This window comes from Onychostoma macrolepis, chromosome 16, assembly GCF_012432095.1.
Source record: "Onychostoma macrolepis isolate SWU-2019 chromosome 16, ASM1243209v1, whole genome shotgun sequence".
Classification (NCBI taxonomy): Eukaryota; Metazoa; Chordata; class Actinopteri; order Cypriniformes; family Cyprinidae; genus Onychostoma; species Onychostoma macrolepis.
In genome coordinates, this window is record NC_081170.1 from 22,625,536 (window position 1) to 22,647,196 (window position 21,661).

At 37.6% G+C, this 21,661-nt stretch overlaps 1 protein-coding gene across 2 annotated transcripts; it reads left to right on the top strand.

The window, feature by feature from the left end:
* Positions 1–106: 106 nt before the first annotated feature.
* colq (collagen-like tail subunit (single strand of homotrimer) of asymmetric acetylcholinesterase) lies at positions 107–19,439 on the top strand. 2 transcript variants are annotated; one of them, XM_058746722.1, is made up of 17 exons: positions 107–2,119; positions 3,311–3,420; positions 3,685–3,780; positions 5,726–5,770; positions 6,170–6,196; positions 8,288–8,359; positions 8,713–8,775; positions 8,888–8,914; positions 9,027–9,071; positions 9,163–9,198; positions 9,345–9,425; positions 9,515–9,611; positions 10,222–10,334; positions 10,500–10,619; positions 11,804–11,930; positions 14,767–14,869; positions 15,089–19,439. In XM_058746722.1, exons 1-17 carry the CDS (start codon positions 2,029–2,031, stop codon positions 15,156–15,158), a joined length of 1,323 nt encoding a protein of 440 aa, XP_058602705.1. In that variant the 5' UTR covers positions 107–2,028; the 3' UTR covers positions 15,159–19,439. The 2 variants fall into 2 exon arrangements, 1 of the variants encoding a protein (XP_058602705.1); XR_009266349.1 differs by having other exon boundaries at positions 11,804–14,869; positions 15,089–15,125.
* Positions 19,440–21,661: the final 2,222 nt, after the last annotated feature.

Consider the following 21,661-nt stretch of genomic DNA (forward strand, 5'->3'; position numbering starts at 1 on the left):
CTTCTTTGTTCTGCACTCTGTGTGATTGGAAGCGTTTACAGACTGCATCTCCCATCAGGCTTTTAAACGGCGCTCTTCATAATTGCTCTGTCATTAATTCTGAGGGAAAGTAAAGGCGCCAATAAATTGTGAGTAGTGGTGGTCGATAAGTCCTGAAAAAAAAAAAAAGGACACAGAGAGTAGTGGAGGGTGAGATAGACGTGAGGGGCTGGAAAACATCTGTGATATTCCACTACAGAGCATGCAGGCTAATTCTGTCATTTTATGCATGTGTGTACATCACATGCCAGTGGCAACCCGTCTCAGATTCAAGACCTCCAGTTCAGACATTGCAGATGGTCACACCAAGTTATCACACTGGTTTTGATAAGTGAACACCAGTGTGTAGTTTTGCCCACAGCAAATTTGACTCTCTGTCATTCTATATAAACTGAGATTACTAATAAAGTTGTGCTGATTTCCAAAAAGCTTACAATCACAAGCAGTTTCTTTACAAAATAGGAAATAAGATTTTTCAAAATATACATATTTAAAGCACTTATCAAAATAAAAGCAGTTTTAATGACAAAAAGACATTTAATATTTTGAGTCAGTTTTTGTTTTTATATTTTCCATTTTTAAGTTTTTATTAAGTTTTAGTTATTTTAGTACATCAAGTACTTTATTTCAATATTATAAAAACCCTGCTTACAATCTGTGGAGGAATGGAAATACTCCATTTACCCCCTGTTTCACAGACAAGGCTTAAGCCTAGTCCTAGACTAAAATGTAAATCTGAGCTGTTTCAACTGAAAGAAATTTGCACTGACTGATCTTAAAATATATCAGTGCCTTTGTTTTGTCTTAAGATGCACACCAGTAATGCTTTTTTCTAAGCATGTTTATAAAAATTACTTAAATGTCCTAATTGAACTATGGCCTAATCCTAGTTTAGGCTAAGCCCTGTCTATGAAACCGAGCCTTAATGTCACATAACTTTTTTTTTTTTTTTCACAAAATCTGCAATTTTCTCTTGCTGTGTGGATGTTGTTAACAGTGTTATTATAGTTATCTAAACAACTGTACTAAAACTGAAACAAAAATGAATAAAAACTATAGACGTGCAAAACAAAGACAAAAACACAACAAAATGACTAAAAATGTAAAATTAAAATGAATTAAAAAAAAAGATATGATACAAAAATATAATAACTCAATATAATAATACAAACTATAACAGTATCTCAATGATGCTAAAATAACAACTGTAGTAAAACGCCCACAGATATAGCAGAAAACAGCTGGGCTATGTTTGCATGTGATAATTTTAACTTTGGTTTAGTCATATAGTCAGTATCTTCAAAATCATTCTTATATGAGAGGAAATTGAACAGATAGTTCTAACCTGGCTCAGAGGAAAATATGAATCATGGTTCAGGTATTAGAGGATAATAGAAGACTTCTTCACCTTACATATGGTTGTCAAAAGCAAAAAATGCTATGAAACGTGAATCATATTATGTGAGAAAATGTGACATGCTAAAGCAAAACACACAGTTTGGACTTTGGCACTTTGGAAGCAGCACCTCAAAATGAATAAGAAATAAGTATTGGATTTCCTTCAGCAAAATTGTTGCAGGGTGGTGTTATCGATAAATGAATGGCAGTAGTTCAACATTGCCTCTGGCATGACACCCTGTCATTTCAATGTCATATCTATCCATACTGTTTTGTTTTCTCTGTCCATTTGAGGCAGGGGAAACAAAGGCGGCGCTGGCAGTAGTAACAGGCTAATATTGGCTACAGAGGGCAGCTGACCGGCTGCCTCTTGTATATTTAGCTCAGGGCCAATACATGGGAGAGGTGTAACAGACATTGGCTGGCATTCACTTCTCCTAAAGGCGTGGATCTAGTGTGTGTGTGTGTGTGTGTGTGTGTGTGTGTGTGTGTGAGCGAGAGAGAGAGAGAGAGGCGGGGAGAGAGAGCAGTAGTGCGGGACTGCCTCAGATCACTCTTCGGTCCTATTGGAGGTAGACTGCAGCCGGCAGCATGATTCTGTTCACACTTGGACTATATTTTCAACTCCTCTGCTATGTGGCATCATTCTCTTACGTGGATAATATATTCCCTCTTCCAACAGGTAAGACATCACTCTTTTTCTACACATGTTTGGTATGCTGATATTAAGGGTTTTCTCTTACAGAGAGAAGTATGTTTGCACATGACATGCAAATCAAATTAATTGCACCAACGAAACACCAACAAAAACATATTTGACTGACTCTGTAAATTCATGAGTCATGCAAATTAAGTAAATGCAGTTGCAGAATATTGATAACATGAATTAGGTTGCACTGCTCTTTAAAAAGTCTTTTTTGATATACAGTATATTGTGTGCAAACATGTTATGCTCTGAAATGTGTGCCAGTATAGATTGGCTTGAATATTATGGGAAAGTACAATTTGCGTTTCAATACTATACTCAACAATTCGGAGTCTGCAGGCCTGTAATAAGAATAAAGTAAATATTTTGTCATAATTTTGCAATACATTTCCCTAAAGGCGTCAATGAATTATTTCTGGTTATTATCTCTAATGGCAAAATGGCTGTGTTTCAATTTTGTCAGCCAACACTGCAGTGAAAAGTTTAATTAGGCAAGTGCTTGATTTTGCAAAGTTAACATTCTATTTTAAAGTATGTATTTATTTATTTAAATAAATAGTCACTATTTCTTCTGCACAACAATAGGGGTATGTACTTTATTTATTTATGGTCACTATTGCTTCTGCGCAACAATAATGGTATTTTTTAAAACTTTTATGTGTGTGTGTTCATTGTTATGTACTTGTAAAAAGTGAAAAAAATTAACACTAAATATTTATTTATAAGATTTTAAATAAAAAAATATTTTTTTTACAGCAAAACTGTTCAAAACAAGTTTCAAATGATAAAACAATACATGTACTGTTATACGATTTGACAGTGATTGTCAGATGTTAGTGGATCATATTCTTATAGTAAATGCATCTGTGAAAAAAATCCCTAAAACTTCACTAAAATCCCATTGACTGACTCATTTTAAATGCCTCAGAAAAGTTATTTCTAAGAAAAGCTCCAGCATTACATATTTGCAGATCAATCTTTAGTTTTAGTAATGGAGGACCTTTCATTACACTCTTCATTTAATCTACCTGATAAGTATCATAATATCAAACACACATAGTCATGTGTTTCAGTCCCTTTTTTCAAAAACAGTGGAGAGAAACACTGTTCTGTTGGACCACATGTCTATTGACATGTTCCTCATGAACCTTATTTCCCTTCATCTAGATCTCCAGTTGCTGGAAACCAGGAAGAAATTCAACCCCTGCTGTTTACTGAGTCCACCTCCGCCCCCTCTCTTCCCTCCACCCCTTCCACTGTGGCGGCAGAGCCCTCTGGTGAGTCCTGATGCATGACCCCTGATCAAGCACCTGGATTTCATGTGTAGGTTCCAGGTACCACAGGGTTCAGGGTGTCAATAAATACATTATGTCTTTCTAAATGACCACAATAGTTTATGTTGATAAAGAAATATAATAGATAAATGACATCACTGAACCACTGAAACCGCGAAGACTGTAACACTTTATGGGCTGTTTTTTACTTAACATTTTCCCATTTCCATCGTTTCCTGATGTAATTTTCTATGACTTCTCTTATAGACTGAGACTGATGTTCCACCAATTGTCCCACACAATCCCACACCTCACACATGCTCCCCAGGGCCTCAGGGACCAGCAGGACCTCCTGGCCCTCAGGTATGTGCTTCCAGTTTTCTTGTTGAGGATGAAACATAGTTGGATGTCCATCTATGAAACAGGTGACTTTAAGGCATATTTACATCCATTTTTGACACACAATGTACACGATTTTAAAATGAAACCATGCATCTGTTAGCAGCTTTTTCCACATTGAGTGAAATGTCATGCCGCAATGATCTATAGTTGTTCTGTTTGGAGGCTAGGTTGATTTTGTATACTGTTCAAATGGCAAAGACTGTGTACAAGAACATTTGACAAGCTAGACAGAAAGAAGGGCCAATGAAAAAAAGGAAAAATCTCGTTTAGTGTTGCTTTCATATGGTTTAAAAAACTTTTATATCATTTTTATACCAGAAGAGTTTCAGTTTAATGCTTTAAAATGTCATGTGGTGTAACTATCAAGTAAAAGAATCTTCCTTACTACACCTTTAATACATGTGGGTTTATCATGATCATTATTTTAAAAAAGTTATTATGTATTAAAATGTATGTATTTTTAATGAGAATTATTCATTCATATATTATGCTTTATCGCACCACATGACATTTTACAACCAAAACTTGCCATTTTATAAAAAGGTCAAATTACTTATAATTTGTTGCTGCATGTTTCTAAATGATGGCCACTTCACTAGACCTTGATTTGGTAATGTGAAAAAAATGTTATTCAAATATTTAAAAGTTTAAATAATTCAAATATTTCAGTTAGTGAAGCAGTTTGATTAAAATATTCTTTGTGAGAAATATTAATAAAAAATTAGACCAAACTACTTAAGAAATGTCATTCTTTTAATTCATTATTTTTAATATTATGATATCAGGACAGCTGTATCACCCTGATATATATATATATATATATATATATATATATATATATATATATACACACACACATAAATTACTTAAATTACTTTATACTATACCCCTTTTTTACTTTAAATCTAAATTATTTAATTCAGAAATTTAAAACTTAACCCATCGTAGAAGAGGATTTATTAATGCCATTTTTATTTTTATTTCTTAACATAAGAATTGACCCAGACAAAAAAAAGGGTCATATCACTGACCCATTAGCTATATTTGCATGTACATACCCTGACAAACCCAAATGTTAAAAACTGTCTAACACTTTTATAAGTAAAAGCAATTCACATGCGTAGTTGGTGCTTCAAGGAAGCAGAGTATTGGGTTGTCACAATGGTCAGTTCCAGCTCTGTAATTAGCCTTCATAACCCTCTCAGCATGTGAGACCCGTGTGAGTTCCCCAGACGTCTTTCTGTAGTGACACGGATGTGACCAGTTTGGCCCCCCACGACACAGCAGGCCATTAACGCGCCACATTTAGAGCAGATGGAAATAGACCTTTTTCCATTGCCAGCCTCTGCTCCATTCTTAGAAACAACCCCAAGAGAGACACCCACAGACTCTCAAAACCCCAAGAGAGAGTTCACCCCTGCCCTGCAAGTTCAGTCCGATCTCAATACAGTTTGATCTCTGTCATAAGGTTATCAATTGTGTAGCGAATATTATTGAGATTGTCAGCCAAAAACATTATAAATGCAATCTTTTGTAACACTGAAGTTTGCAACAGCGATGATAATTTTAAATGCGTAGCGCATAATTTTTTCATTAAAACATTTTCCAACTACAGCCATTCATAGGCTGATTTCCACAAGAAGTACCAATGCTGTGATGCTTTGATCATTGTTTTGTTTGAGTTTTGGTTGGGACTATTGCTTTTATGTTAACCAATAGAAGGCAGGAGGAGTGTTTGGGAAACATGTTTGGAAACAGTCATCATTTTGGTATTGAAATGGCTTACAATAATTATAAGTTGTAATCAACACTCTTGGTCAAAATAAAAAAAATTTAATATTGCTCCTAAGGCTTTAGCAAAAGGTTTTGGATAAGCACTAAAAAGTTATGTTTGTTTTATGATCAGGGTCCTGCTGGACTGCCAGGACCAAAGGGACCAAAGGGAGATAAGGTACGACTCATACTTATGTAAATATATACAAACACACAACTGCATGAAAAGCAATTAAGAACGAGAGAGAAAATAGGCTGACTAAGTGGTCCAGTGAGTTGAGGAAGCAAATAAGATTCTTGTTATGGTTGCACTTTATTTTACAGTCCTAATCAGCACGCACATACTATGTACTTATTATAGTAATTATAATAACTGTGTAATAACTAGGTACTAACACTGAACCAGGCTCAGAAAACACTAAAGAAGATATTTTGAAGAAAGTTTCAACTGTTTTTGCTAAAAATTATAACTTAAGAAATGATGACGTTATAAACTATTCAGTGACACTCAAGACTGTGTATGCTGCAACACAATGATGAACTGACTCTGTGCTTATTCCCTCCTATATGTTGTTAGGGTGAAATTGGAAGACCCGGACAAAAGGTGAGACTCACTGTCCTCTGTTTTCCATTAAGTAGATTTACTTTGAAAAAAAGGGAAGAAGAAGGTATGAGAGATGTACACACTTTTACAGCTGCAGCATAACGTGAGCTGAAGGAAATTCAAAGCAAGCGCAACCTTGACACAGATACACAGGTCACATGATTCCACATAATCTTCTGTATGTTATAAGCAGCAGAGAGCTAAACATTAGGGGACATTTGTGGTCACCATCATTAGGTTCAATCCACAATGGAATATCCCCATGGCTCCTGTCCCACAATCACATTGTGGGCTTGTGTGGTTTCCTGGAAGGCATTTGGGACCAGAGTCAGTAATACCTACAGCGGGGCTTCGGGTAAACCGAGAAGCCACTAAACTGCTGCACAGGATTTTGGGTGTGCTGGTGCATTGTTTTACTCCAAACAGGCACTGAGAGTGGAGTGCTGCTGGTGTAGGAAGCTTTGCAGCATTGCATAGTAATTTAGCTTAGTGCTGGGGCAGCCCAATAAATCATTCGCTCTCGCACAATGCCCGGCTCCTGCCCTTAGCACATAATTTAATTAAAGCCAGGAGACTGATGGGGCTTGGTTTAGTTTGTTCTCTCTCTCTCTCTCTCTCCATCTCTTCTGATGACTGTTTTGTCCCTCAGAGCACTCAGAAGACATGTTGTCCTCACCTTGTCCTTACTGCCCTGCAATTTAGCAGCCAATCGTCTTTAGGTGTTACACACATTAGATGCATTGGAAAAGGGATGGCGGCCATGAAACCTAGCTGATACTCAGTGAAATCGTAAATATTTGATTTCTGTAGACCATTTGGGTTCTTTACATTTGGCCACATGCCTGTCTCAATTACATTTCCAATGTACTCTATTAATGTTACCATTAACTAATTTTCTGTAATTCAAAGCTTAAATGAAATAAAATACAAATATAAGAAGAATTCTCATGACTGATTCAGGGAAATACATGGCTCTCCTTTTAGAGGTGACATACTCCTGTCCCAGCTGGAGACTTTGTGGGTGTTACTGTATTACAGTGATTTCACTCTGATTTGTCAAATAGGTTCATCTGGGGCATGGGGCAAGTTCGGTCCAAGAGTCTCACTGTCCTGCAGAGTTTAGCTCCAACCCCAATCAAACACACCTGAACAAGTTAATCAATGTCTTCAAAATTACTAAGGCTATAGGTAGTTGAGTTTTTTTTTTTTTCTCTCAGGGTTGGAGCTGAACTCTAGGACTGAACTTCTCTGGTCTGAGGCATCACTTGTTCTTCAAACATATAACTTTTGGTTGCGGTGTTCCGCAGGGATCAATTCTTGGACCTGTGTTGTTTTCCCTGTTTATGCTCCCCTGGTTTCTGTTTTTGATAAATATGGCGTGTCTTTTTAGCTATATGCCGACAACACCCAAATCTATCTTATCTTATAGCTTAGATTGCTTATAGAAATTAAACTATGTTTTTAAGCTATTTTTTCCAAATTTAAATGAAAAGAGATCCAAAAATATGATGTTTGGCCCAAAGAGAAACTTTTTTTTTTTTTTTTTTTTAATCTTTACAAAACTTAAACTTAAAAAAGTTTAAGAAATGTTGCCTTGGTTATAACTGGAAAAAAATACTAGAATTACTAAAAAAAACAAAAACAAAACATTGATGAATACAGTATTCCATCTGTGCTAAAACTCATAATTTATCAAGTTCTGTTATATCAGGGACTATTTTGTCAATTAATACTTAATGAATTTGTGTAATAAAATTATGTTTTAATTAAAATGGTCCTAATCATTTTATTTTGTGCGGTAACTGCTCTGAGCCACTGCATTAGACGGCCAAAACCTGTGCACTAAAGATATATCAGCCAAAATAATGTCAGCAATCTGAGCATGCAAAAAGATTGGACGTTTGGACGTTTTTTAAGCCATCGAAGATTGGACGTTTATTGGACGTTTATTAAGCCACGAACACTTTATCAAGACATTAATTTCAGTGAAATTTTCCAAAATGCAATGATATATGGAGCTGATTTAAAGCTTACAGTACTTTTAAATGTATATTTCTCTGTGTGTGTAAAATGATGCTGCATGTGTTACAGGGACGCACTGGCCCTCCTGGTCTCCCAGGACGACAGGGACCAAGCGGATGGCAAGGACCAACTGGGCCTAAAGTGAGTAATTAATTCCATCCTCAACATTAAAAAATGCTCACCAAGGCTGCATGTTTTTAATCAAAAATAAAGTAAAAACATTAATGCTGTAAAATATTATTACACTTTAAAATAGTCTTCTATTTTAATATATTTTCAAATGTTATTTATTACTCTGATAGAAAAGCTGAATTTTCAGCAGCCATTGCTCCAGTCATCAGTGTCACGTGATCCTTCAGAATCAGTCATTTTAATATGCTGAATTGTGCTCAAAAAACATTTCTGATTATTATCAGTTGAAAAGAGTTGAGCTGCTTAATATTTTTCTGGAAACTGTGACAATGTTATTCCTGTGACCCTTGTGTTTTTAATAGGGGGAGAAAGGCGACCCTGGGCTGATGGGAATGCCGGGGGCAAGAGGACCAATTGGACCCAAGGTCTGGACAGCCTTTTTTTTTTCCTGAATTAGGACTCCTACAGTCATACTGCCTTGTCATATGGACATAAAATACTGTACTCTGTTCGCTGAATATTGTTCATTTATTGCAGGGCTTATCTGGACATAAGGGAGAAAAAGTGAGTTACCTCTCTGAACTCACTTTTATCATTCAGTTCATTCTTTAATTTTGTACCCTAGTTGTTCATAGTTAAGTTATTCTTTTGCTGTTTTTTAATCTTGTCCTGTTAGGGTTCACAAGGTTTCAGAGGTGAAATTGGCTTAAAAGGTGACAAGGTAAGTTACCATAGTGCAATTAGTTTTATACTGCAAATTATAACCGGTCTAATCCATCATTTATTTTTTGTAAATTTTTGTACTGTTTCAGGGATCAATGGGTCTTCCTGGAATGCTTGGCCAGAAGGTTCTGAAAATATTACTGCATATTATTATAAATATTGTTTAAGTTATGGGGTAGTTGGTATTATATATTAAAAATAATTGGTCTATTATTTGTTAACATAATGAAACAAAGGCAATCTTATATGTGATTTAAAAATAATTTCTCAGGGTGAAATGGGCCCAAAAGGAGAACCTGGAAGCTCAGGGAACAGGGGACCCACCGGCCGCCCAGGAAAAAGAGGAAAGCAGGTGATCCATCACCAAACACATAATAACAACATGATAACAGTGCAAAAGCATTGTAAATAAATGACTGTTATTATTGATTTCTGATGCAGGGTGCAAAAGGTGACATTGGGACAACTGGACCCATGGGTCCAGCAGGCCCTCAGGGGGCCCCTGGTCACCCTGGCCCTCCTGGTTTGCCCGCCTCAGGTATTAAATTTACATACAAGTGCTAATTTTTCTCAAATCTCTTGTGGTCTCTAAAAAAAAAAGTATAGTTTATTTGGGGAACATAAAATAATCAAGAATAATAATCTAAAAATAATGAATTCAAATTAAGAAAATTTGGCCATTTCTAATTATTGGGAGGTGGAGGGGGGTCTTGTCCTCTTCAGTGTTTATAGTGGTAACGGCCCTTTCAAGATCACATGATGATATTGCAGCATTCGCCATGTGCAGACGGTGAAGCACATGGATCTTAAATCACCACAGGAAATCCCACCACTGGTCTATTTAGCTTCAGAAGCAACCTGAGCCATGACTAAAACAGAAGCCCCAAAGGAGACTGAAGCCATGACATCATGTCCTTAACTGACGGCCGGAGCAGCCAAGCTTCTTGCAGAATTACAAATATTATGTCATCACTTTATTCACAGGACAGCTGCTGTCTTGTTTTGGTTTCTGTGCATATTAACTCAATTGCTTTCTCTTCATGATAGATGAAGTCCAGGTTTAGTAGCTCTTAAAATCACTCCATTACTTTGCATCACATGGAGGGACATTTATGCCTTCGGCTTAATGTTGTTTACCTCTCCTCCAGGACTGTACATGGTAGGACAGAAAGGAGAGAAGGGACAACCTGGCAGCCTGGGACGCTGCGGCTGTAATGTCCCCTCCTTTGACCACTGGGGCAGCTATCCCAGAGTGCCAGTGGTAAGCCAGCAATGCCATCACGCTTTACAAACTAAGCCTGAATATTCCCAGATATCTGTGCACTGCACTGGATTGATTGTTATTTTTGGATGATATTCAATTTTAAAACCATTCAATTCATTTTGCCAGTAAAGCAGCTGATAATATTTAATGCCTGTGCTGCAGATCTTTGTGGTGAATAACGAACAGGAGCTGAACCGCCTCCAGACTGATAATGCTTTGGCCTTCCGTAAAGATCAGAGGTCGCTTTACTTCAAAGATATTGGTGGCTGGATGCCAATTCAGGTGCCCATTAATAATGTGATCTAAACAAAATCCAATTTATAAATGGACAGATGGCATGTTACTTGCACTTTTTAGTGTTAAAATGATATGAAAGTGTTAGGAAAAGCACATTTTAGGTTGTATAAAAGGTTTACTATTTAGTTTATATTTTTATTATAAATACTACAAGACACAACACACAAAATCATTGTTTTTTTCCCACACTGGTCAATTTTGGCTATTTTGCTTCCATAGCTTGTCTTCTTTCAGACTTCTTTCAAAATCCAAAATACATATTTAAGTTTTGTTTTTTTAAAATAACAATTTATCTATTTGTGTCTGTAGATATCTTTTACAATTCATATCATTAAAGGCCGTTTTCTCAAAATTAGTTTTTTTCTCTTGCACGGAGCCAGAAATCCACTTCAGTATCACTTACATATACCAAGCTTTACAGTTTTATTCCTATCTATATTCTAACGTTTTTTGCAGAGGGGTTTGTTCATATATAATTATTTGAAAATTGAAGATTTGTTAAATGTTTTTTAGTTTTTTTTCTACCTGTTGACATTATTTTCTGATTTATATAGTGATATCCAAAGTCCCCTTTGTAGTAATATATATCCAATGTTCAGATTTTTTTGTAAATGTATGCAAATTAGTACATTAATGCCTCATTTACGTATTTAAACACAACATTTCAGAAAACTTGTAATAAAAACAGTTGTCTTAATGTACAGTAATTTAACAAAAGGAGGAAGCATGGTGATATTTAACAGTTAATAATAGTTTTAATATTATATAATATACATATTTATAGTAATAATAAAAATTATAATAGTTATTACCCTATTCACCTGTAGTGTATTGCTTTAATTGATTTAATATACTTTAATTATTTTTAATTTATGATTGATTTTATATTTTTAAATTTCATATTTTTAAGAGCCCAGTGATGTGACAAATTATTTTTTTAAATTGCAAATATTTTATGTAGTTTGTCAAATGATGTCATAAAACTTTATGTATAGTAGGCTAATTATAAATGCAAAAATAAAATATGAATTGTAGCATGTTAATATGTCAGCTTCCCAAAAGAATTTCATGTCAGTCTGACTGTTTTTGAAATGCATCTTGTTTCATAATAGTTTTACACACATAGTGATTTTAGTCTCCAAGGTCTGTAAAAGACTCTTTGATTGTAGTTAACACCGTTCCAGTCGATGGAGCGTGATCCTGACCAGGAGGGTTTCTGCGGAGACAGCATCGTGCAAGTCGAGAACGGAGAGGAGTGTGATGATGGAAATAAGGTGGTCACAGATGGCTGTGTCAGTAAGTATCAGGTTGAAACGGAGGCGCTCCAGCTGACAGCTTATTCCCAACAACATGCTGTCATGCAGTTTAACGTGAGAGTGCGTTCTAAAATGGGAATAATTCAGTCCTGTATAGCAAATAAAGCCGAGAATAACACCTTCATTCAGAAGTCACCCCAACATATGTGCTCGTAATTCATTACAAGGTGCTCTGGGATACTCCATTCTGATTGGTCGATCACTGCATTCTGCGGTCAAATATTTTTGTACAATGACTGCTAAACTGTAGAGCTGGCTCTTGTCCCAGGCATGTCTTACATAGTTGTGCTGGTTTCAGGCCTTGTGTCACACGGTGCTATCTTTCTTCTCATTTAATGATTTACCAATCAAATCAATATTTTATGTAAGGAATATTTGAAGACGGGCCGTTGAATTATTAGGAAAATAATGCATACCCAAATTGGTAATGCGGCCACAAGCGTGAAGCGGAGTATTTTTGTGTGTGTTCATTTATTTTATTTATTTTGTGTGCCATGTAATAAGTTGAATAATGTGCTGGCATGCATCAGAGTTTATTTTGCAAGACTATACATTTTCTCTCACTGTAAAAAAAAAATGAAATTTTAACTGTAAAAACCTGTTAACTGGTTAACAGTAAGTACCCTTATTCTATACTGTGAGAAACTGTAAAAAGTAAATAAATAAATATCATGTAATTTTACAGTAAAATACTGTTAAATGTAACATTTTTGGAAGTGAAAAAGAATGTTGTCTTATAATTTGTAGTGAAAAACTATAAATTGACATTCCCAGTGTGACAACTCACATTTGATGGTTTTTCATTTAAATAACTGTTTCTCTATTTAAATAGCCTGATTTGTTCAGTCGTGTAGCAGCACGAACAAGTTGTCACCGATGACTCTAAGTTGCTGACAGCTTCAGATGCAGAAGATTGGGTGTGTTCCGGTGAGGACCCCAGCACCCTCCCTTCGAAGCAGCCAACACAGCCCAACATGGACAGTGAGCAGATCCGCATTCTCTCAAAGGCTGTGGAGAGGACCTCGGCTTGGAGTGGTTGGCTCCTGAAGAGCCCGCACGCAACCGCTTAGACGAGTGGTACCAGCAAGGATGGCGTCTTTGTTGTGAATAACGAACAGGAGCTGAACCGCCTCCAGACTGATAATGCTTTGGCCTTCTGTAAAGATCAGAGGTTGCTTTACTTCAAAGACACTGAAGTCTCAGGCTGGCTCAGTGCTTCACACAATAGTGGTACTCCAAGTTTTTCAGGCTGAACTTCTCTGCACAATGGATGAGTTTGGCCAGAGTTCTGATGCCTTCAGGGAGCTGTGCACAGCAAATGAACAACTGGCTCGCCTGTATGCCTTCCCTTCGATTGCTCTGCTCCCTCAGGTTATAGACTGGTCAGGGAAGTCGGGTGTTCGGTCCTCTTGGTGGCCCCACTCAGGAGTAATCAGATGTGGTTGCCCGAGTTGATTCACCTGCTACCGACATCCCCTTGGCCAATTCCATTGAGAAAAGGACCAACTCTTTCAAGCAAGAGGCATGATCTGGCATCCCCGGCCCGAGCTGTGGAGCCTTTATGTTTGGCCCCTTGACGTGAGTCTTTACAGCTCCCAGTGAGAATGGCTAATACCATTTTGGAGGCTAGAGCCCCATCTACAAGACACCTCTACGCCTTTAAGTGGTCAGTCTTTTCTGACTGGTGTGCAGCACAGAACGAGGATCCATCCTCTTGTGACATGTCCTCTATGTTAACCTTTCTGCAAGAGCTGCTGGACAAAGGGTGCACTCCTTCCATGCTCAAAGTGTATGTGGCACCTTTCGCCTTTGATTTTGGGCCTAACGACTGTAGTCATCCTCAAACTAAGACACTGCTATGTGCCTAAGGTGCTCTCCACTCCATTCGGAGCACAAGTTATCACCCTTCTGGCTCGTCCTAACACTTCCTTTACTCTGCCCGGTTCGGGCTCTTAGAGTTTAAATGGAGCACTCTAGCCACGTCTGGCATTCAGAGCAGCTCTTTGTTTGCTTCGGAGGCCACTCTAAAGGGCTGGCAGTCACGAAGAAGAGACTTCTATATCTTGCTGGATATTTGAAGCTATAGCCCTGGCTTACGCCTCAGTGGATTTGCAGTGTCCTATTGGATTGAGGGCCCATTCTACCAGAGGAATGTCCTCCTCCTGGGCTTGGTCCAGCGGAGTTTCAATGGGTGATATCTGTGCAGCTGCCGACTGGTTTTCGCTGTTTACCTTCGCCAGATTTTATGTCTTGGAGGTCCCTGGCCTTCAGGCATGGATTTTGTCCGCTTAGTTTACCTAATCCCTTCTGCGAGTGAAGAAGGTCTTGTAACATGGACCCCAGCCTGGAGGCATATAATTGGGTCATGCTTCTTAGGGGGCATCATTACGGGTGCTCTGGGGCTGGGCTCACAGAGCAGCTTCGTTCTACACTTGCTTATAGTATGGTGCCATTGGATGTGTTCCCCATATGCGTAGCGATGCAACGGGAGAGACTGTTCGATAGGGAATCCTCTGGTTTCTAATGTAACCTCAGATCCCTGAGATAAGGGAACGAGCATTGCGTAACCTGCCGTGCTATAAGGCTACACACGAGTTGATGACTGTTGCTATCAGTCGAAAGATTCTGATGAAATGGCGCTAAGACCCAACTTAATTTGGTATATTAACATTATTTCAGTTCATGAAATCTATGTTTTTAATTTGAGTTCAGTCTGTAAAGCTTAAAATGTACATTTGCTACCATATAGCTGCCAGGTTTTTAAGGTAAATTTCACTAATCTTTTGCTTCTCCTTTTGTCTTTTTCGCTTTCTCAGAGTGCAAACTTGCTTATTGTGGGGATGGATATCGCTATGAAGAGGCAGAGGAGTGTGACGGAAAGGATTTTGGCTTTCACACATGCAGATCCTTTTTGCCTGGGTAAGACTGTTCAAGCCTGTTTAAAATGGATAGGACAAAGCTAAAATCCCCCTCAAGGAAAATGAGCCATTTTCTCGTCCCAAAGAGTTTGAATAATATAAATTTTTTTACTGACTACTATACTCTAGCACAATATTATATTAAAATAATATTTTGTAAGAATTGTGCTTTGATTAAATTAAATTAGTCCAAATAACATCCCTGTATTTCTGTCCACAGATCTTATGGACACCTCAAGTGCACAGCTGACTGTTTCATTGACTCAACAAACTGCAAGTATTTCACATGAGGACAAAAGAAAGTAGTGTCTCGTTTCAGCTGGCGAGATCCATATAAACGACAACCGTAGATTCAGTGGATAAACTGAGAGTAGAAATCATTGATGGAATTATCACAAACACATTAGCTGAACTCCTCTGTTGACATGATGCTGAGGGGCCATGTTGCTCACTCGGGAAAGGAACGCTTGGCAAAGCCACGTTTGTGCTCGCGCTCTTAAGAACTCTAACAGGACTTCAGACGCCATTCTCAATTCATTCAGCCTCTGCTGCCTGCCATTCGGCCCTGGCTCAACGTTTGGCCAGCGTGGTTGGCTGCACTAAGAGGAAACAGGTGAGTTGGTTGCCTGTTGGAGATGGGTAAAGGACTTCTCAATACCTCAAAGTACTGTAGTACTGTTTCAGAGAAAAGCCGTTTTCTCCTGGTCCACCCCACCTTCCCTCACATAGGGTGCTCTGTATGTGGAATGCAATGTGACGTTGTTACTATAGTATTTTGCATGAGGCTGAGATTGCTGTAGACATGTCAGCAGAGATCATTATCAAGGCATGTAACTGAAAAAACAAAAGTGGCTCATATCTTTAAATGTAATATTATGCAGGCTTAGACCAAACTGGTGTTTGGCCTTGGGAGAAACCTAATAATTTCATTATCTTAAATAACACTGATGTACATTAGGTTTAGTACAGTTTTGCATTCTGGGTCCAAAATTAACTCGTTGCCATACAGCCCAATAATGGGTAAACTGAAGAAAAAATGGAATTTAAGAGCTCATAAAATGGCACAATTATAAGCCAAATGACTGTTAAATTGACAAACATCGCTTGATGGTTGTTCAGAAGTGCCAGCATACCATATACAGTACCAACATTCAGTATCTTCAATATTTTTTGATACTAATCAAACTTAATGTTGGAGTCAAACTCAGTAACATCTCTGAAGTCTGATTCAAACACCTTACTCAAAAATAAATTCAAGGCAGCATCACAAAAAAAATGTAGAAATGTGTTTACCAATACATACATAAATTGTGACTGGAATGAGAACGTATATTCTGATTGGAACTCATCCTATAATGATGCTTTTTTTCATTTCTTTGCAAATTGGACGTCACGGTTTGTCATCACATTCAAGAAACACAAGAAATCACACATGGATGCATATCAACTAGACTTTTTTGTTGAAACAATGTACATTTTTGTCACATTTGCAACCATTTTACTCACCCTTACATGAAACGCTACCTCTCATAAACCATTTATACACTCATTTTAGTGGTTTCTTGCAATTTGCATTATTGCAGTGAGCCAAATGGCCAGTAAAACCATTTACTTAAGCACCAAATTCACATTTTATTTCAGTTTGGCGCATGGCAGGTGTTATTTTTGGACCCTGGGGATAAAATGTGTGTTTTCACAGACTATTTAATGTAAAAAGGCTGCATAAATGTACTTAAAAACTAACCACAATAATGCTACTGACTGACAATATTTAGGATGTTTAAGATTAGAAGACCCTGCTTTCCAGGCTCTCAGTATGTTTTATGGGGTCATACTTAGTTAACATTTCCATCATATCTCAGGAAACCACTTAAAGATATCCATAACCCCTCCACCTCCATGTGTGGAGTAGGGTGCACATATTCCACAGTTTAGCTTAGTTCCACGCTGTTGTTTATTGGATTATGGGTCTGAAGATCTTAGAATAGGGAGGAAAAACCAACCTAACTATTTTACAAGGTGGCGATTTGTTTGAATTCACACAATGTGATTTTCAGAAAACAGTAAGCATGAAGCTCCATCCCTAAACCTAACCGTCAGTGGGGTGTAAACAGATTACAAATTTATTCAATATAGTCATCAATTCGCCAAAATGCGAAATAGTTTGGAATTACCGTGAGGTTGTGTTGGAAAAACCATTCAGTATGTGAAGGCTCTACAGCTGTTATTGAACATTTTGTACTGTCTGCTATGGTAGGGGTAGCATTTTGCTGCTATTCAGGCTAAAGACTGTTGGATTAAGGCTGGACTGTTTTTGTCGTCCCAAAGGCTTTAAACTGATTTATGCCAAAGTCCAGTCTGAATATACCTCAGCATATACGATGTGCTTTAGCCTTTGTGATTACAGGACCTGAGGTGTAGCATACAGCACTTACTTACTGTTAAATTCAGTGCTTAACTATCTTTGAGTTTTTTGATCAAGCCAGTTTTCCATAAGCTATATGATGCATTTGCTACAGAAACCTCTTTGCTTACATTTCTGGGGTGATATTCCTGACTTATCTGTAGATTTCATGTAAAATATTATGGATGTATTATCGAAATAAGTGTCTTGAATTTATTATTCTGGTGAAACCGCATGTTTATATTGTATACTCTTGTTCAAAAGAGCAAATTTGCCAAATACATTGATGGCTTATGACAGGCAGGCGTTTTTGGAGTTAAAGTGCATTTAACTGACTGTTATCCTCAGATTTGTTCAAATTGAGGAAATGTTGTTAACATCAAATATTGCACAACAAATACAAAAGAGACTGAATGTTTTGTCCTAGTGTAATTTGAAAGCTCAGTATTAAAACTTGTTTGATACTGTCCTGTAATGATGTTAAAATAAAGCTTGAAAAGCTAACTTTTACAGTATCACTGTTGTTTATATTGTGGACCCATTCATTTTCTTCTCCTAAACATGAATTTTGTGATTTTTGTCTTCATATTCTTTCATCAAAATGTCACAATATATTACACAATATTGTCAATGCTAGTTGCTCAAAGTCAGAGCCAATCTGTAGATTTTGAACAGTCAGAGGTGACCGATTTAGCATAAAATTAACAAGTTGTTCAAGTAATTTTTGAACACAACAAACTCGGGCAGAAATATGCACCTTGTTGCTATGAGATGCATGACAAATGTATTAAAAAAAATTGGCTGAAAATATTAAACATGTTTGATATCCTCAGACTGGATGGAATTATAGTGTGAATCTAAAAAGCCGGACTGCTGAAAAACTGCAGATCGTCTCTGCGTTCACTCAGGGCGAAAGTTATGTAATGTATTTGATTCTTTACATTTTTGACAATTTTTGTTTATTTTGCTCTGCCAGAAAAATAGTTCCAAATGAAGGCAATTGGTTCACTCATAAAGGCAGAAAAGGCTACTTTAAACCCCTCTCACTGTACTTTTCACTTTGTGAATCACTCTGTGGTCTGTGTTTGTGTACTGTCAGACTGAATTTTCTGTTCTACAGAGGTGGATTATGAATGTTCCTTTATATTGACTGAAGTGATTCTTACACTTTAAAAAAAATGTGATATCAGGGTTGGCAAGCCTTCAGAGAACATCGTACTGCTCTCATTGCTGAGTTTTTGTTGCTCATCAAGGTGCTGTAGCTGACTAAGCTATGTGCTAGGCTTAGATCACAGCCAGCCGCAGTTATATCAGCATTTCTGTGCCGAGTCTCCAGCTCTGCTGCTCAGAGACTGTATATGTGGGCGTGAGGCCTGACAGTGATTGACACTGTATTGATCACGGAGGAGACGGAAGGTGACAGAGAAAGATAAAAGGGATGCTGTCGACATCTTTCCAGGAAAGAAACACTTTGTGCCAGTGGAAGAATGGACCATACAGCCCGAAAAAGTCTTGTGTAATGGCTTTGGCCTGGCATTTTTTTTTATTGTGTGTGTGTGTGTGTGTTTGTAAAGGTCGGCAGGAACCCTGAGTTGGGTACACTGATTTTTGAAGATGGTTGCCGTTCAGTAACCATATTACGCAGCCATATCTTTACCCACTAATCACATTACGGTAATTTGCCTGCAGATGAGCTAGGCAATATCTTATATATGCATTGCATAACGCAATCTGATTTTGAACTTTGTTGGGAACATGCCAGTATGAGACTTTGAAGAGGGGGCCGCATGGAACAGGGTGTGAGGTGAGACCCCCGTTGCATTTGCAGGGGCTCAAATGGGGTCTTATTTAGCCAAAGCTGCCCAGGACTTTCCATTGAGGCTGGGTGGAAACTTTCTAATAATCTTATAGTCTGGAATTTGAAATGTCTGCTGGTGAAATCCTAAACTGTGTCCCAAATCGCTACCTATATAGTGCACTGTTTTCAGGGTAGTAACTGATTAAATGTAATCTAGATTATGTAATCAGATTCCAAAAATAAAGTACTTGTAATTAGATTATATTACATTTTAAAATGCTCATAATCAAATTAATTACCTTTTGATTATATAGTCGGATTAGATTACATAAAATGTGTAATCTAATAGACTACACTACAAAATTGATGTAATTTGTAATCAGTAACAGACAACAATTTACAAGAAATCTACCCAACACTGACTATTTGGAGTGGTGTGGACATTGAGTGCACTCATTCAATCCCATAATGCACCTCAACAACAAGTGTACAGCCAATGCACACTCGAGAGCTAGCTGCAAAATCATTTTTGCAAATTAACTTCCACAAAATCTCTCAAAAAAAAATGACGTCTGAAGCACTTCCAGCACACTCAGGCTCGAAATTTGCTCACTTCTTTCGCTCATTCTGTGGACTTATGGAATGAAAGAGCAAAGAAATAGTGTATGGGGGCAATTCTGGAAACAGCTCTATAGACTGTGATTAAATTAAATAGGAAAAAAGACAGCTGCCATAATGTAAGTATGATGATGGATTATACCAATGCAGGTTTAGTGGTGTCACGTTTCGGGTGCCGGTGTAGGACGGAGGACAGGGGGCCTCACAGGCAGGAAACAGAGAGGTCCCAGCTGTCACCCGAGGCCCCAGTGAAAATCCCTGACCTACGGAGGGAATGGCAAACATGCAAGGTGCAATAGAATGGCAGGGAATGAACAACATACACAAACTAGAAATAAATGGATGGATAATAGCCAGGAACAAAGGGCCAGATCACAAGAACTCTTAAATCTTAGATGAGTGTTCATCAATATAAAAATTCTTTTATTTAAGCCAGACCCCAGAAGTTAGCATTTCCCAGTTTGCCTCGACAAAGAGTCAGTAGCATTTTTCCACTGGCTTTTGGATTATTGCAGGAAATAAGCGAGTAGTGAGTAGATGTTTTCCTGTTCAGTGTGATTACTACTATTTATGTCCACAGCAACTTCTGATGTAATTTTATATCAAGGAATAAAATGTGAAAATATCTTGAGCTTGTGTTACCGTTAGAACTTATTGTAGGCATTTAACCAAAAACTCACTCAAAAAAACAAAAACAAAAAGCAAATACAGTGACTTAAAGGGATAGTTCAACCAAAAGAAAATTCTGTCATCATTTACTCACCCTCAAGTCGTTCCAAACCTGTATGAATGTCAAAGGAAGATATTCTGAAGAATGTGGGAAACAGAGCAAGCAGTTCTGGGGCACCATTGACTTCCATAGTATTTTTTTTTTCCTACTATGGAAGTCAATGGTGCCCCAAAACAGCCTGGTTACAAACTTTCTTCAGAATATCTTCCTTTGTGTTCAGCAGAACAAAGAAATTCATACAGGTTTGGAACGACTTGAGGGTGAGTAAATGATGACAGAATTTTCTTTTTTGGGTGAACTATCCCTTTAAGTACGAGGGAACATGGGGCCTCATTTATAAAATGTTGCTCAGAAACCATCCTAAGTTTGATCTTACGATCATCTCTCAAATATGCGTACGTGTGATTCATAGAATGATCTTTCAGATGTGAAATCTATGATTCGCGATTGATGAAATCTCCCTGCCTTGTAAAAGACTCCTAGTTAATGTCATTAACATATAAAAGATCACCAGTCATCGTCCAAATCCTTTAATTTAGTAGTGGAATGCGTTTTGGATTAGCTTGTTGAATTAAATGTTGTATAAAAGCTTGTGATACTGCTTAATCAAAAATAATTTACATTCTGATTGGTTGGCTGAAATCTAATAAACATATTAGACCTCTTATTCCAAGAAGCTTGCATTCAGGTCACTGGAAAACTCTGTTCATGGGCCAAGAAGTTTTTGATAGAGTGTTGGAAGGGTGTTGCAAGAGGTTAATTTGGCATCAATTGCCAATTCCATCATGCCGCCTGCCCAAGAAGTTCTCCCGAATGTTTTCCCATCATCCCCTAGAAATGGATGGAGCAACGCTGCATAGATAAAGTGTTTCCATTGAGTATGGAACGCAATATAACTCCTCTCAGAACTGTCATGACGGCCATTTAATAAATACTGTATTCGATTGTAGTAGTATATTTAGTCGCTACAGATTGGTCATGTAGAATACACTCTCAAAACAGTCAAAGTGAACCACTGCCTCTGGATATTTTCTATGTGTTTTGATAAACAAAAACATCAGAAACCGTTCTCCCTCTATCACACATGCACAAGTGCACGTAAAAACAATCCTTCTATTCTCGGCCCTTATTATTGAGTCTAGAGATCATCCTTGTTGTGGTGAGAGTATCCCAGCAACCACATCCAGATATTGAAGGACTGAGTGTCATAACGACGATGTAACATTACTTGTGTCTAAAAAGG

Bases quoted from the DNA above. Each gene is read 5' to 3' on its own strand.
- colq (XM_058746722.1), top strand. From the start codon at position 2,029: ATGATTCTGTTCACACTTGGACTATATTTTCAACTCCTCTGCTATGTG. The intron at 3,781-5,725 runs GTATGTGCTTCC...TTTTATGATCAG, and splicing joins CAGGACCTCCTGGCCCTCAG to GGTCCTGCTGGACTGCCAGG. The intron at 6,197-8,287 runs GTGAGACTCACT...CATGTGTTACAG, and splicing joins TTGGAAGACCCGGACAAAAG to GGACGCACTGGCCCTCCTGG.